Source organism: Pipistrellus hanaki, assembly GCF_964339955.1.
Source record: "Pipistrellus hanaki genome assembly, chromosome: 5".
NCBI classification, from domain to species: Eukaryota; Metazoa; Chordata; class Mammalia; order Chiroptera; family Vespertilionidae; genus Pipistrellus; species Pipistrellus hanaki.
In genome coordinates this window covers 86249442-86265793 of record NC_140507.1, presented here as the reverse complement: position 1 = coordinate 86265793, position 16352 = coordinate 86249442, and the positions used below count along the sequence as shown (strand labels likewise).

The following is a 16352-nucleotide window of genomic DNA, read 5'->3' as shown; positions in this document are numbered from 1 at the left end:
CCTTCTTCACCATCCCAACAACAAAGATGTATTGGGCTGGATTTCTTATAAGAATGCTTTGTGGGGGGAAGCTTCGTATTAAACCAGTACACGGTAGACACTCAATAATAGTCAATGACTGGATGAAAGAAGGAAAGAAAACAAAAACTCTGAAATGCAGCCAAACAGTTCTAATTTTGTCTCCCTTTGATAATTTTGTCTCCCTTCACAATTTTGATAAATTTTCTAATACAGAGATACATTTTGTAACATACACAAAAGTGACATTCTGCCTGAGATATAGTCATTTATTGATTCGGTAAGAGAAAACTTTGATAAACCAATCATGGGGGGAAAAATCTTTACCACTAGAAATGATACCATTTCTGTGATTGCCAGTACTATGATGTCCTTTAAAATACTTCATGAAAGCCCATGAGTTTGTATACACTGGCCAAGAAAAGTTTGAGAAGAAAGTTCTGTTTTTGTCATTATTATTTTAAAACTCTGACACTTGAATTCTAGCTTCCTCTTTTGGTCAGGTTGAAACTCTTAGATTAAAGCATGCCCTGCTAGATTATTTTAGAAATGTTAGCACATCAGAGGAAACAATATTGACCATCATATTCTTTTTTATAAGAGCAGAGGATGTTCTTAGTCAGTCAATGAGCACAAAATGAAGCTAGCCTTTGAAAAATGTAAACGGGGGTTGGGGAAGATACCACCTGTCTTGGGAGCCTACCATGTTGGCATGTGGATTGGAATCTTCAAGGCCTCTTGGTTCTCTACTTGCAGGTTTCTATAATAAATAAATGTTGTGTCAGGAACTGCATCAGGTATTATACATAAACACATGTGCACATGTGCACATATACACACAGATGACATCTTCTTGATTCATGAAAAATCTAGAATAGTTTGTAAATTCCTATGGGATAGGGTGGGAGAGATGAATCTGGTTAAGTGAAGTTTTATCAGAAACTATTTTTCCTTGTAAACCTTGTGAATCTCTCCAACAATATATTTGGTAATAGATTTGCAAACATTTCTCAAGATATTTCATTCAAAAAGTATATCAATTGAAATTCCAGTAAAACTATCTTATGAAAAGGCCTGTACTGATTGCATGTGCAGCATCTTCTTAGATCATCTTGTGTGATAGGCAGGTTCTGTGGAAATACAAACAAAAAACTATCTTTTCTTTAATTTTTTAAAATTGATTTTATTTTATTTTTTTAAATATATATTTTATTGATTTTTTTTTTTTTTACAGAGAGGAAGAGAGAGGGATAGAGAGTTAGAAACATCGATGAGAGAGAAACATTGATTAGCTGTCTCCTGCATACCCCCTACTGGGGATGTGCCCGCAACTAAGGTACATACCCTTGACTGGAATTGAACCTGGGATCTTTCAGTCTGCAGGCCAACGCTCTATCCACTGAGCCAAATCAGTTTTGGCTTAAATTGATTTTAAAGAGATGAGGAGAGAGGGAGAGGGAGAAAGAGAAACATCCACGATGAGAGATAATCATACATAGTCTGCCTCCTGCATGGCCCCTACTGAGGAATGAGCTGGAAATCTGACCAGGAATTGAACTGTGACCTCCTGGTTCATGGGTTAATTCTCAACCACAGCACCACACTGGCCTGGCTGAAAACTATCTTAATTGCATCCTTTTAGCTATGAGTAAAAATGACATAATGATAATTGCTAATTTACAAGAAACATACAATTGAGAGTCTTGGTGCTTCAGCACCCTGTTCTCAGTAAGAAGCATCCTGCTCTGTGACCTTGAAGATAGAGATGTAGAAACAGCCACCAGCATTTTGGGTGATCTTAGAAAGCCTGTAATATTCTTTTGTGACTTAGTTTCTAATGCATGAGTGTGCTGATCTGGCTAATTTGTTTCTCTCTCGTCAAGACTCATCATGGAAAACACCTCCTCAGCCAGTGGAAAGTTCTCAGGCTGATCAAGGCTTCATTGGAAGCCATCATTAGATGTTGACCCTGAGAACCTGGGCCAGGACTAGGGTGAGGTGAGCGAGGCATTTGTCTTGTCACAGGAACAACATTCAAAAGAGACACACATACTCAGTAATTGTGATAATACTATAAAATGAATTTCCAAGATTTCATGATGAACACAATTCCAATACTGTAAATAAAGACCATCTCTGACTGCATACTCGCATGAACCATTGTGCTCTTCCCGCCTGAATCCCAGTCCTACAGAGAACTAGAAAGTGGCTTATTTTTGCCTCAAATAAGACAGTTATATTATATTATTGGATCTTTTCAAGGAACCAATGAATGGTCAAGTGACATCAAAATTATTACTGCAGTGAAAAAACCGGCACAACTAACAGAAAGGAGGCAAGGGCCTATAGCAGTGTGATGCAGAGGGGACTGGAGAAATGGGTTAGAGGCCTCTCCAGCGACTCTGCAGCTCTTCACTGGTGAAGGGAAATACTATGAACCTGCAATTGGTATTCAAGCCAGGATAACTCTGTTCCAAGCCCATGAAATAAATGTCCAGCCATCCCTGGAATACAGTCCTAGTAAATGTACAAATATTAAAATATATGGAAACAGACTTCTTCCTAGGTTGTTCTCTTGTGGTGAATGAGTTTCAGATTTTAACTTTAAAGCCAATTTACAAATGAGAAGGGTAGAAGCTTTTGTCTGTATTATGTTATGAGTAGCATAGGCAAGCCTGTTAGCCTCTGAATCTTAGTATCTTCAATTGTCTGGGTGCCTGCAATTCCACAACCATTATATCCCTTTGCAGACCTTCAGAACTGACTAGGCTAATATAATACACAGATGCCTGACGGAGGTTAACCCTCTAAAGTGCTTTCCTTTAACCCCGGCAGATGTTAATGTAACTAAAAACGTGTTCCAGTGGAAATAGGGCCTAGGAGAGGCATTGGTGTAGAGCAGAGCTTAGCCAAGCCCCATTGATGTAACAAGGAAAGGACAACAGCGACTTTTCCCAAACCAGTTTTGCTGAGAGAATCATCTTGCTGGATACATAATATTATATATGCTATTTTATGATAAATATAACAAGTCTAAACCAAGCATTTGCATACACTTTCTTAGTTAAACCTCAAGGTAAACATACACATTGGCATCATTATCTGATTTTGTCTCAACGAAATCTTAGTATAGCCACAAAACATCATCACACAATATTTTCCACCCATTTGAATACACAATTAAGATTTGTTTTTTTGTTTTTGTTTTTTATCATCTTGGGGTCACCACTGGTGTAATAAAAGCACAAATAGATAAACATAAGAAACCATCATATAATCAGAAAAAGGTGATCTGTCTGTCCCTAAATACTTCAGTGAAGTTCAGAAGAAGCATTTCTGCTCTAGGTCATACGTGTGTTCCTGGGTGTAGGGTGGAAGCAGGTTCTACATTATTATGCAGAAAAAGCACAAGGGCATATGGGACATGCAGAAATATCAAAGCATTCAAAAACTCTGGAGCTGTGTAACCAGACCACTGTGAACCGCCAGACTCCCTGTTTTAAAATATTGGCACCATTATGTTTTCATTGGCATTTGCAACCCGCTGTGGTCAGTTGATAGTTCGTCTCAAAATTTAAAGTTTATACTCCCTTCTTGAAACAGTCCCATTGGGCAGTTTCATCAGGGTAATCTTATCAAGAATGCTTTATTCATTAATTACTTTTTAAGAGAAATGCCTTTATAGTTTCTTAAGCTGCACTCACAGTTGTGTGGGTTTTTTTTTCTTTTTTTGTGCGTGTGCGTGTGTGTGTGTGTGTGTGTGTGTGTCTTTAGTGGGCTAACTACATAGAAAATCATGGCTGTTGTTAAAGGCACTAAGCAAGCCACTACTTGTAGGGACTTCTGCAGGATTGGCAGTTCATTTTTTAGGTCTTCATATGTTACTATATATTGCATATATATAAATTACATATTGCTAAATATATATTTCTGAAGTTTCAATAACCTTTCCCTTTAGTGTAAAATATACACAGAGATGCACAAGTACTAAGTGTAGAGATGGATGGCTTTTCATAAATGAATACCTCCGTGTAAGCAACCCCCACCTAGATCCAAAAGCAAAACTTTACCTCCTGCAATGAAGTCCCTCCCTTCTCTGTTGTAACTAGTCCCCTGACTTCTAATACCATAGGTTAGTGTTGCCAATTCTTGACCTTGGTATAAATTGAATCATGTAGTTTGCTTGTGGATTTGGTGTCTTGCTGAAGAGTATGTGAGATTTATGTTGTAGATATCAGTATGTCATCTATTATTCTTTATCTTTAGTTTCCATTGTATGAATACGTAGCAATTTGTCTTACTGTGAGAACAGTATTGTGAGTGGCTTCCAATTCCACAGGATGCATTTCTGTTGGGTTTATGCCTATGGCAGGAATTGCTGGGTCACAGGCCATGTGTATGATCAGCTTTAATACGTAATACCGATTTTCCCCATTGTTTATATTATGTTTGAGAGTTTTCATTGTCCATATCCACTAGTATTTGGTATTGTTGTCCTTAATTTACTTTTAATCAGTTCATGGAAAATACAATACAGATAAAACACACATAAATAGATTCAGGGCTTAATGAACCATTGATGGTGAATATCCTTATAATCACTGCATTTGTTGAGAAATAAAACTGCCATTTCGTTTCCTATCATTATGCTATCCCCTCTCCCTCCCCAAATTAGTCACTTTCCTGCCTTAAAATAATGAAATCTTCATTTCATATTAGTATATTTTAGCCCCAAATATTTATATCTCAACCGTACAACTTAGTCCTGTCATTTTTAAAAATTTTAATTTTTGTAAGAAAGAGATGCATGTATTTATGTGCATTCATCTTTCACCCATATATATGATGTTAGCTATAGGTTATTATTGTTGTTGTTTTTATAGATATCTTTTATCAGGTTCAGTAAGTTTCCTTATATTTCTACTTTACTAAATTCTATCGGAAATATAAATTAGATCTTTTGAAAATGTTTTTCTTCATTTTCTTGAAATAATCATATGATTTTATAATCTTAGTCTGATAATACAGTGAATTAGCTTGAGTGATTTCTTAAATGTTAAATTTGACTAGTATTCCTGGGATTCATTCCAACTGGTCACAATGCATATTCTTTTTTTATATATTGTGAGATTTAATTGGTTAAAAACTAATAATAATTTATGCACCTATACTTATTAAAAGTATTGGCAAGTAGTTTTTTCAGTTGTAATGACTTTGTCGAGGTAACAGAAAAATACGGAGCTCACGAAATGAGTTGGAAAATAACTCTTTTCTCTCATTTTCTGGGAGAATTTATATGTAATTGGTATTATGTCATCATTAAATGTTTAGTAGAATTCACTAGTAAAGCTATATGGGCATAGAGTGTTCTTTGTGGAAAGGTTTTTACTACAAACTCAATTTCTTTATTACATGGATATAGGGCTATTCAAGTTATTTATTCATGAATAAGCTTGAGGATTTGTAACTTTTAAAAAGTTTGCTATCCCTTGACATGATCATATTGAAATGATGCTTTTTCATAATATTCTCAAATTATCAATTTAACAAGTGTATAATCTCCTGTTAGTCACTTTACTGATTTCTGAAAGTCTCTTATTATTCTTATCAGTCTGGTTGAAGGTTTATTAATTTATTAATCTTCTCTACAAAACAGCTTTGTGTTAACTGATTTTTCTCTGTTATCTATTTCATTGGTGACTAATCTAACATTCTATTTTTTCCTGTCCTCTGCTTACATTGAGTTTCATTTGTTTTACTTTTTCTTGTTTCTTAAAGTGAAAGCTGAGGTTGTTGACCTGATACCTTTTGTCTTTTCTAACATAAGAAACTAGTGCTGTAAGTTTCCTTTAATTACTAATTTCAATGTTTCCAATAAATTTTGATATGTTGTGATTCGTTTCCTTGTAACTTAGAATACTTTCTAATTTTTCTTTCAGTTTTTTTCTTTGACCCATGGATTCCTTGGAACTTGTTATCTACTTTTTAATTGGGGATTTTCCCAGTATCTTTCCATTACAGATTTTTAATATGATTTTATTTTAAGTACATATTTTGTTTAACTTCAGTTCTTTTAAATGTACTAAGACATTTTCCCCTTAAAGTGGTTTATGCTTGCATTTTTCCACTAGTGCACAAATCAATATTGCATTAACCAATACAGTTTTCTCTGAAATAGTGTCCTGGTTTGCTTGGGTATTGCCATTCTCTCCCTCCCCATATGTAGACTGAAGGCTTGGTATGAAACTGTGTTAAGTTATTCTGCATCTTCTAACTGATTTAGATTTAGGGCTACTTCAACTTCAAACACACATTACTTAACTTTTTAAGTTAATCAACTATTGCAAATGAAGTTTTCTTACGTGTAGGGGATGAATATCAGGTAGGATTGGCTCAGTCCTGGTTTGCAGCTCATCACCAAAGTATCCTTTATTCTCCACTCCCAGTCTCTCCCGAGGTGGGCTGTCAAAAAGGAAGTGGAACATTGATACAAGATAGGGAATACACCTGTGGTTAATATTTGATCAACAAGGAGATTTTTAAAAGATGGATACTCCTATTACAGCCTATAATAATTAAATAAGATGGAGAAACCAAAATTAGGATTTAAAAACAAAATAAATAAACAAACAAAAAACAACAACCCTGTAATTTCAATGTGCCATCAAGTTTGGGAATGACTGGGATAAACATTGGGATTAAATCTTGATATACGGCTACTCTTACTTGTTTTTTTATAAGAGGTTATGTTTTGCCTCCATCAAGTACCGTCTATGGACACAAAGCCAATATATTCTCAACAAAGCCAATAATGGCCTTCTTCAACACAGAGGAAGACAGACATACCTCTGAACCTGCTTCAATTTAAAACAGATTAGGTAGCGAATCAAAAAAGCAATTCCTCCAATACCGATGATACCCAGGACAAGGACTACAACCAGGATGGAGATATCTAGAATGGTAAAAAACAAACAAACAAACAAACAACAACCATGAGATGAGCTTCAACCAGGACTTAAACTTTAAGACAGTAGAATATTAACATTTAACTGAGCTGTTACAGACCAGTTCTCTATTCCTTAAAATACTTTGATTCCTTCTCCCCACAATTTTTAAATTTTAAAGTAAAAGGCTATAATATTATACAAATTACTATCTATGTTAGCAATGAACACTCCTTATGTTTAAGGGAACCACAATCAGCAGAAAAGTTTTGATTTTCAGTTATTATAAAGACTATAGAAAAAGCTTTTTTGAGTTATGGGCTCTTAGAAGACCGAATGAAAATTTAGAAGATACATTATTTCTAAAAACAATGGGAGTAAATTCAAATGTGAGTATTTAAACAAGTGAAAAAAAATACCATATAAACACATGCAGAAACACAACATATATGTAACAGACTCAGAAAATAAGAAAAAAGATTTTTCACTAGCTATGCTTTTGATATATGCAGGACAGTATATTCTAGGATGCTCACTTGTAACATTTAAGGATTCTTCCCATTCCACAACTATCTCTTCTTCCTCACATTGGCACTGTAGCTCACTGCCATCCACCTGGAAGAGCAGTCAATCTTAATGTTACCAAATAACTGACATAAGCTGTGTTTTGTACTTCACTTAGTTTAATGCTTGCTAGTTCTACATCACATGCACACATGCACACACTTTTTATTGAGTAATTAAACTGTATACTAAAATCAATTTTTTAAAGAAATAAGCAAACAAAATACAAGAATCAACCACCTTTGAAGTTGTTTGAGCAAGAGAATGATTCCAAAAAATTAAAACCAGGTAAACAAGATGGCTTGAGTTATCTTTCCAGAAGGCATCAATTATATTAAAGGAACAGTCCCTGCTAAAGTTGAATATATCACAGCCAAGGAATAGACTCTAACTAGGCTTAATAATAATGAGGTAATATTAATGTGGTATAAAAGTTAGGGAATCATGCTTGGTTCATTAGAGTATTGTGCAATAGTTAAGAATATACACTCTTTCTGTGCTTAAATATCAACTTTTCCTTTCACATAAACCAAGTTTAATGTGTCCTCCTTTTGTAAAAGCAGGCAAAACAACTTTTCAGTTGTTACGAAATTTAAAATTTTATATACATACATATATATATATATACACACATATATATGTGAATAGGAATATATACATATACATATATATTAGTATATAGTATTTGAAAGAATATATATATATATATATATATATATATATATATATATATTACTGATTAATTGGGCTTAGGAAGATGTTACCCACAAACATTACTGCTAGGCACTGCTATTATTGAATAGTATCGAGTAAAAAGTGTATATAATGATTTGATGTTTTTTTCAATAGTTTTAGACAAATGTTGACATGATGTAATTTAACTATAAGTGATATTATGATGGATCCAACCTTAAACTTTAGGGGTCCATCTCTTGCTATAAATTCTGCCTCTTACTGAGTTTTCATTTTATACATTCCTCAGCTCAAGGACATTTTATGTGCTTAAGTACTGGGTTTCTAGATTACCAGTCTAATAATAAAACATATACTTGCAATATTGGATATATATATAAATATATATATATATATATATATATATATATATATATATATATATATATATATGGTTTGATTCTTTGGATCAATTTTATTTATGTGAAAAACAGTTCCCAAATGTACACTTGATTTCAAGATCACTATACAAACATGTACATGAATACACACACACATACACACACATACACACACACACCTAGGAATAAGTCCTATGTAAATAAATGTCTGGTAAAACATTAATTTAAAAAGGAGTCAAATCTTACAGCATTTTCATTGCACTGAAAAGAGCAATTAGTTGAATTGTAGAACTTCTCAAAATTCACACATTCACCATTGATGCACACCTAGAAATAAAATAACCAAGATACATTGGAATTACTTGTTCTTAGAATTTACATAATTTTTTTCTATTATAAATAATTGCAGGTAGAATCTTTTGTGAAATAAGAAATCCTCTATAAAGGTTTGATGGCCATCTCTACCTATAAAAAGCTATTATGCAAAGTGTCCCCTTAGGAGTTTGGGAGACCAGGAGTTTGATCGCTCACTATGATATGTGTTGACCACAGGGGGCGGCGCAGAGCATGGCAGGTGACCAGCAGTGGTGGTGGCAGGGCCCTGAGGGAGTGAGGGAAGGAGGAAGTGGGGAGGCGGGGAATCTGATTGGCTCTGATCACTGGCCAGGCCTGGGGACCATACCTGTGTATGAATTTCGTGTACTGGGCCTTTAGTTTGAAAATAATGTACTGTGCATTCAAATACTGTTTTACACAAACTTCTTAATTATTAAAATGTCTGCATCATTAATTCTTTAAACATTAATCTGCATGTGTTTTGGGCGTCATATCCAGAAAGTCATTGCCGAGAACATGTCAGTTAACTTTCCTCTAGGAGTTTTGATGTTTCACCCCTGACATTTATGTGTTTAATTAATTTGAGTTAATCTTTGTTCATAGCCTAAGGTAAGTGTCCAATTTTATCCTTTTGCATATGGATATCCGGTATTCACAACTTCATTTATTAAAGAGACTGTACTTTCCCCATGTATATTCTTGGTGCCTTTGTCAAAGGTTAGTTGACTATATATGCATAGATTGCATAGATTTGTTTCTCAGCTCTATTCTGTTCAATTGGTCTAGATGTCCATTTTATGCCACCATCATGTTGTGTAAATTACTATATAGTTTGGAATAAGATGCTTCTAGCTTTGTTCTTTACTCAAAATCACTTCGCTTATTTGGAATCTTTGTGGTTCATACAAATTTTAGAATTGTTTTCCTATTTCTGTGGAGAATACCATTGGCGTTTTGGTAGGAATTGCATGGAACCTGCAGATTATTTTGGGTAGTATGAGTACTATAACAGCATTAATTCCTCCAATTTATGGGCACAGCATATCTTTCAATTTGTTTGTGTCTTCAATTTCTTTCATCAAAGTCACATTTTTCAGTGTATAGATTTCAACTCCTTAGTTAAAAAAATATTTTAAAGTATTTTATTGTTTTTGATGATATTGTAAGTGGGAGAATTTTCTTAATTTTTTTTTCAGATAGTTGGTTTTCATTTTTGTTGACTTCATTGTATGTAGGTAAGTATAAATGTCCTTCTCTTTCTATGAATTCTTCCTGGTATTGAGTTTTCATTTTAAAAATATATATATATTTTATTGATTTTTTTTTCAGAGAGGAAGGGAGAGAGATAGAGAGATAGAAACAATGATAAGCTTTATCTTGCATACCCCCTTCTGGGGATGTGCCTGCAACTAAGGTACATGCCCTTGACCGGAATCGAACCTGGGACCTTTCAGTCCACAGGCCGACGCTCTATCCACTGAGCCAAACCGGTTTGGGCTTGAGTTTTCATTTTATGCATTCCTCAGCTCAAAGACATTTATTGTTATTATTTCTTTAAATATATTTTACCTCTATTATGTTTTATTTATCTAAGAATTCTTAGCTCTCTCTCTTAGATATGGATTAGATTTCTTAGAACTATTTTTCCTGTTTACATTCATTTTTTTACTTTTTTGTTAATCTTCAATGGAGGATTTTCCCCCATTGATATATATTTTTTCTTTTCTTTCTTTTTTTTTTTTTTTTTTTTTTTTTCAGAGAGAGTGGAAGGGAAGGGGAGAGACAGAGAGAGAGAAACATAGATGTGAGAAACACATCTATTGTTGCCTCCTACATGCACCTGGACTAAGGCTGGGAATTAAACCTGCAACCCAGGTATGTGCCCTTGACCAAAATCGAACCTGCAACTGTTTGGTTCATGGGCCGATACTCTAAGCTCTGAACAAAACCAACTAGAGCTATTTTTAAAAAAATTCTTTATCTTACTTTTCTGTGTTAAGAAGTTAAGCTTCTAATTACGATTTTTAAAAAATATATTTTATTGATTTTTTACAGAGAGGAAGGGAGAGAGATACAGAGTAGAGAGTTAGAAACATCGATGAGAGTCTTCAATCCACTGCCTCCTGCACGCCCCCTACTGGGAATGTGCCTGCAACCAAGGTACATGCCCTTGACCAGAATCGAACCCGGGACTTTTCAGTCCACAGGCCGATGCTCTATCCACTGAGCCAAACTGGTTTTGGCTAATTTATGATTTTTATGTAGTTCATATTTGATGGCTTGCTACCCAAATTACAAATAAACTAGCAGCCATGATTTATTTTGTACTTTGAAGGCTGTACTTCTTAATTGCAAATTATAACATTTTAGGATTTATTATTCTTTTAAATTTTATTAAGTATAAATTTAACTTTTTTCAAAAAGATTATCCTCTTTTTAATATATATATATATATATATATATATATATATATATATTTAATATATACATATATTAGAGTAGTTACAGTACTCTTTCAGGAGGCTATAAAGTCAGGATAGGGAATATCTATATATATAAAAGCCTAAAAAGCAACCATTATAACTGAATGACTTAAACGAATGGAACGACTGAATGACCAGCTGGTAGCTATGAAGCACACTGACTCAGACCTTGCTATTCGGACCCTGACAGCCCAAATTCAGTTCACCTGCACCCTGGACCCAGACAGGAAGCAGGAGGGAGCCTGATTCCTTGCAGAATTAGCCATTGGTTAGCTTACTGCTGGGTTCCCAACAGCCCCTGCACCCTGGACCAGACAGGGTGAGTTGGCCCTAGTCAGCTCAGATTGACAGCCAGGCATATGGACTCCACCTGTGCACAAATTCATGTACTAGGCCTCTAGTAGTTAATAATCTTGTAATAACTATGTATAGTGCCAGTTAAGTACTGGCAATATCAGGGGCACACTTTACAAAGTATATATGACTGTCTAACCACTATGTTATACACTTGAAACTAATATAAAATAAAATAAAAAATAGTTACTATGAGAAACTAGAATTTCTATGCATTTTAAATTCTATATGTCTAAAAATAGTATTTTATTATAAAAATAAAATGAAAAATCCTGTTCCCAGTGTCTTTGTGATACCTCTACAGACTGGCATTTACCACACAAGGATTCTCTCATTAGGAATTGGTTCAGGAACTGGCTCATTTTGATATTTATTTAGTCATTTTAATGGGAAACGATATAGTTAATTATTTGGTCTTTATTATGTTTGTGTGTTGTTGTTGTTTTTAACTCCAATCCTTTTTTATATTCTGAGTTTTTGTTTTCTAATTCAGCTCTCTAATACATTACATGAAGGGAATGTTTGTGGATTTTTGCATAGCGAAGGGAAGCCATACCACAGAAAGTACTCAATTTCAAAAGAGCTAATTTAAAAAAATAAATTCTTATATGCTTTTAATACATGCTTGTGTTTATAAACCTGGGTGAGTTGGTTGTTGTTTTTAGTATGCATTCTTAAGTTTTAACTTGCAGTCATAAGCCCTTTCTAATCTGGCCTCATTCTACCTGTGCAATTTAATTTTATTCCAGTTCATCCAAAGCCACACTGAAATGATCAGTTATCTGATCATGCCATAAACATTATGTAGGTATCTATTCATAAAAAGTTGTTGCTCATTTTCTGTGTGTTGGAAAATGTTGTTCATCAAGTCAAAGCTGAAATGTCACTCATTGTAAGAAGTCATTCCATGTTCTATAAGGGAAGTGGGTCTTTGGGCCTCAAATGTCCATTGGTCACACCGCTTTGAAAGCCTTTGGGTTGGGTCGTAATAATATAGTACGCTCCTCTTTGCATTATCTGTGTCCAGCACAGTCTCTGGCACCAGAGTATGTGCCCAGTAAATATGGCCCAATGAATAAAAAAATGAAAAATGTATGGCTGCTTCAAATCCAAATTAATTTAAAAATTATGTCTATAATTTTATTCAGTTTCTCTGTACGGTACAAATTAAGCACATTTATAATATTTACACATCATTTGGTATAATAAAGCTGAAATAAAATGAATATTTGTGAAAATGTCATTGCTACTCTGCTCAATATAAAAATTACCAATTTTTCCCTCTGCTTCCTCTTATATAGGCCCTCTGGACCCAATTCTAGAATCCAAAGATGTTTTACAGTGGCTGAGCCAAGAAGATTTAATCAAACGAACAGTTTTCATCTTACCATTTCATCTCCACATTTTGTTCCAGGAGCAACCAGCCCCAAATCTCTAGGATTGTGGTAATAATATAAGGTTTTGCAGTCTGCGGTGATATTCTGCTTTGGAGCCTTCATATGATAGATCTTTTCTTCTCCGAGGAAAGATGAGTGCTGCCCTCCGGTGCAGAATATCTTTCCACATTTGATATCTCTGGAGGAAAGGGACAGTATTCTCAGTCTTGGGACCAGGATAGAACTTCGGACACTAAGCTTGCCCTGAGGTGGCCTGGTCCCTGCTTTCTAGGCCCTGGCTTGCCAGCCGGCTGCGGAAGGGCCAGGAGCAGGGTAGGTTGTGGTGTAGTCCAGTCCTGACCCAGGGAACTGAGATGAATAGGCAAAGATATAAATTGATCATATTTCTTTCTGATATCTTTGTGGCTCTCACACATCTATATTAGCTTAAGCTTACAGAAGAGTATTTTTTTAAAATATATTTTATTGATTTTTTACAGAGAGGAAGGCAGAGGAATAGAGAGTTAGAAACATCAATGAGAAAGAGAAACATTGATCAGTTGCATCCTTCACACCCCCTACTGGGTATTTGCCTGCAACCAAGGTTACATACCCTTGACCAGAATCGAACCTGGGACCCTTCAGTCCACAGGCCGACGCTCTATCCACTGAGCTGAACCACTGAGTTAGGGCCAGAAGAATATTTTAATTAGTAATTTGAATTAGCATAACTTGAATCAGGAGGCTAATATTTCTTTCTTATTCTCCCTTGCATAGAGCACAATAAACCCATGATATGTGATTATTATAATCTCCATTTTGAGGATTAGGAAGTAATTGGAAGAAAAAGAAAGTTCAATAACTGTCCATTTTCACCTGATGTTGTTTTCAGGCCAAATCCTGTTCCATGATGCAAAGCCCTGCCAAGTATCACCAACAAGCATAGACTCAGCTCATGCTCTTAAAAATCAGATCTAATTTCCAACTCTTCCATTTCTCTTCCAATGTCAGCTTCTACTTTCCTTGTTAGGGCTTCATTCTTTCCTTCTCTCTTCCTCCTTTTACCTTTCCTCTTCCTCCTACTTGCTCCTTTCTCTTTTTTTTTATTCCTCCCTTTCCCTCTGAAGAATATAACATCTTTCCTATCTTCCCTCCTTATAGTCTGTGACCTCCAGCAAATACATACAGCACATACATGCCAGCTGACACTGTCAGGGATGCGTGCTCCCTCTTTCCACTTCCCTCATCCCATTCACCGCGGCAAAAAGAAGTTAACAGCTGCCAGAACAAGAGCCGCTCTGATCTGCCAAAAGCCTCTTGGAGGCACTAATTCTTCTTCCCAAGGCACTTACTTGTCTTCACAGGGAATTAATTTGCTTTTCTGGCTTTTGCAGTATCCGAATTTATCTCCCTTTTTATTCATGATGTAGCAGAGATCAGGGCTTCCTTTTGCTTCTGGAATGCAAAATGATGTAATAAAAGTAAAACAATGAAAGCATGAATATTGTTAATTATAAAATACTTTATTTTTTTCTGATGTAATTGACATTTCAATATTATGTGATGGTGAAGCAGAATGGAATAAATAAGTAATTTAAAGATTATTCTATTCCCTCAGGATGATACTTAATATGGATATAAAAAGTAATAAACATACTTTAACCCACATACTGATGATACAGTCAATTAATATTAGAGGTAATATCAATTAATATTAAATATAATATATAAAGAGGTGCTAGATAATATCTTTAAAAAATTCCACACATGGCATTATTTCCCATCTTTCCCCCTGTGTAGAGCAACAGCAGAGGAATAGTAGCTATTAGCATTATCACTGTAATTGTCTCACCATGATCAAACAGTTGGGAGCACTGGTCATCCCGGGTGGGACATCTCCCCATGAAGCAATAGCCTTTTGCATTCTTGCAAGGAGTTCCATTTGGTTGGAATTGGTCCTTGGGACACCCAGAGGAGTGGCCCGTACACGCTTCAGGATAATCACATTCATCTTTTGCTGGTCTGCATACAGACCCGGCTTTTTTCATCTGTGGAAGAAAAACAAACTGATTAAATCTTCGACACATTTAGTTAGGTAAGGTTCAGTCAGTAGGAGGAAGGTTGACCTGTTTATCTTGAAAAGTTTTTAGGACTGAATCATACCTTCCTTTTCCATTCCACGGAGAGTTATCATTTGTAAATGCTTTGGCTTTGATTAATTTAAGCAATGACAAGTTGGTGTTTTTTGAAATTTGGTATTAGAACAGCATTGGGCAGAGTTGGGATGGGCATGAATTGAGAAATGAATAAATGTTCTGTTCATCTTGTCTTCTTCACTCCTTGCCCCTGAACTTCTCCCCTCCCCCAACCACTACCATCACACACACACACACACACCTGGAAGCCCCTGCCTATGAGGAGGAATCTCCATTCCCAAGAAATCAGATTTCTCCCATAAAGTAGAACCATCCCCTGACTCTCATTGGAGGGCACTGCGTGGACATATTCTCTCATTCAGCCATTCAATCTGCATTTAATTGTGTGAGTTCTGAAACTATTTCAAGATGACTAAGATATGCTTCCCTTGTGATTTCACAATCCAGTTGGGTAAAAGAGGTGTCAATAAATGCTTGCACAGAGTCATTGGGATTTCTGGTTATTTTGCCTAGAAACACATCTTCAATTCCAGCATAATCCTTTCCCCTCTTTGTTCACTCTTGTTGGGATGCCAATCCACACCCCCACCCCAACCTGAGGTTGAATAGTTTGGTAATTACTTACAAAGAAGCAAGAGTATCGTTAGCCATGTAACTCCATTTCTGAAACACCAAGCACTGTATACCCACTTCTCCATTTCCCAGACCAAAACACTGTGCAGTGCTCAGAAGTCAGAGCACCTCAGGAGGGTGCTATTGTGTACAAAGAAGCTGAGCCCCAGTCTGGGATTAGTGGCCTAGGATTTTAATGGTCAGACAGCACTTTGGTCCTCTGCTCACTTAATCAACTAAAGACAGAGAAATCTGGTGCTAACAAAGGATCTTACTTGACAAGATTCACAGCATTCTCCTTCCGCACAAGTAAATCCTGGCTTCAGCAGACATTTGTCGGCATCGCAGCAGGGATTAGTGCACTCCTGGCAATAACCAAAAATTAAAATCAGGAATTGGATTGCAGTTTGGCTCCTGTTTGAAGAGTTAATTAGCT

The 16352-nt window shown here is 35.6% G+C and overlaps 1 protein-coding gene across 1 annotated transcript in view; it reads right to left on the bottom strand.

The window, feature by feature from the left end:
- Positions 1–2361: 2361 nt before the first annotated feature.
- ADAM7 (ADAM metallopeptidase domain 7) overlaps positions 2362–16352 on the bottom strand; it is a gene marked incomplete at both ends in the record, with an annotated part of 46907 nt that continues 32916 nt past the window's right edge. Inside the window, 9 exon segments of the mRNA XM_084883875.1 lie at positions 2362–2430; positions 6381–6480; positions 6865–6970; positions 7499–7577; positions 8846–8926; positions 13161–13347; positions 14501–14603; positions 15001–15196; positions 16192–16281. Coding sequence (XP_084740001.1) covers positions 2362–2430; positions 6381–6480; positions 6865–6970; positions 7499–7577; positions 8846–8926; positions 13161–13347; positions 14501–14603; positions 15001–15196; positions 16192–16281 — 1011 coding nt within the window.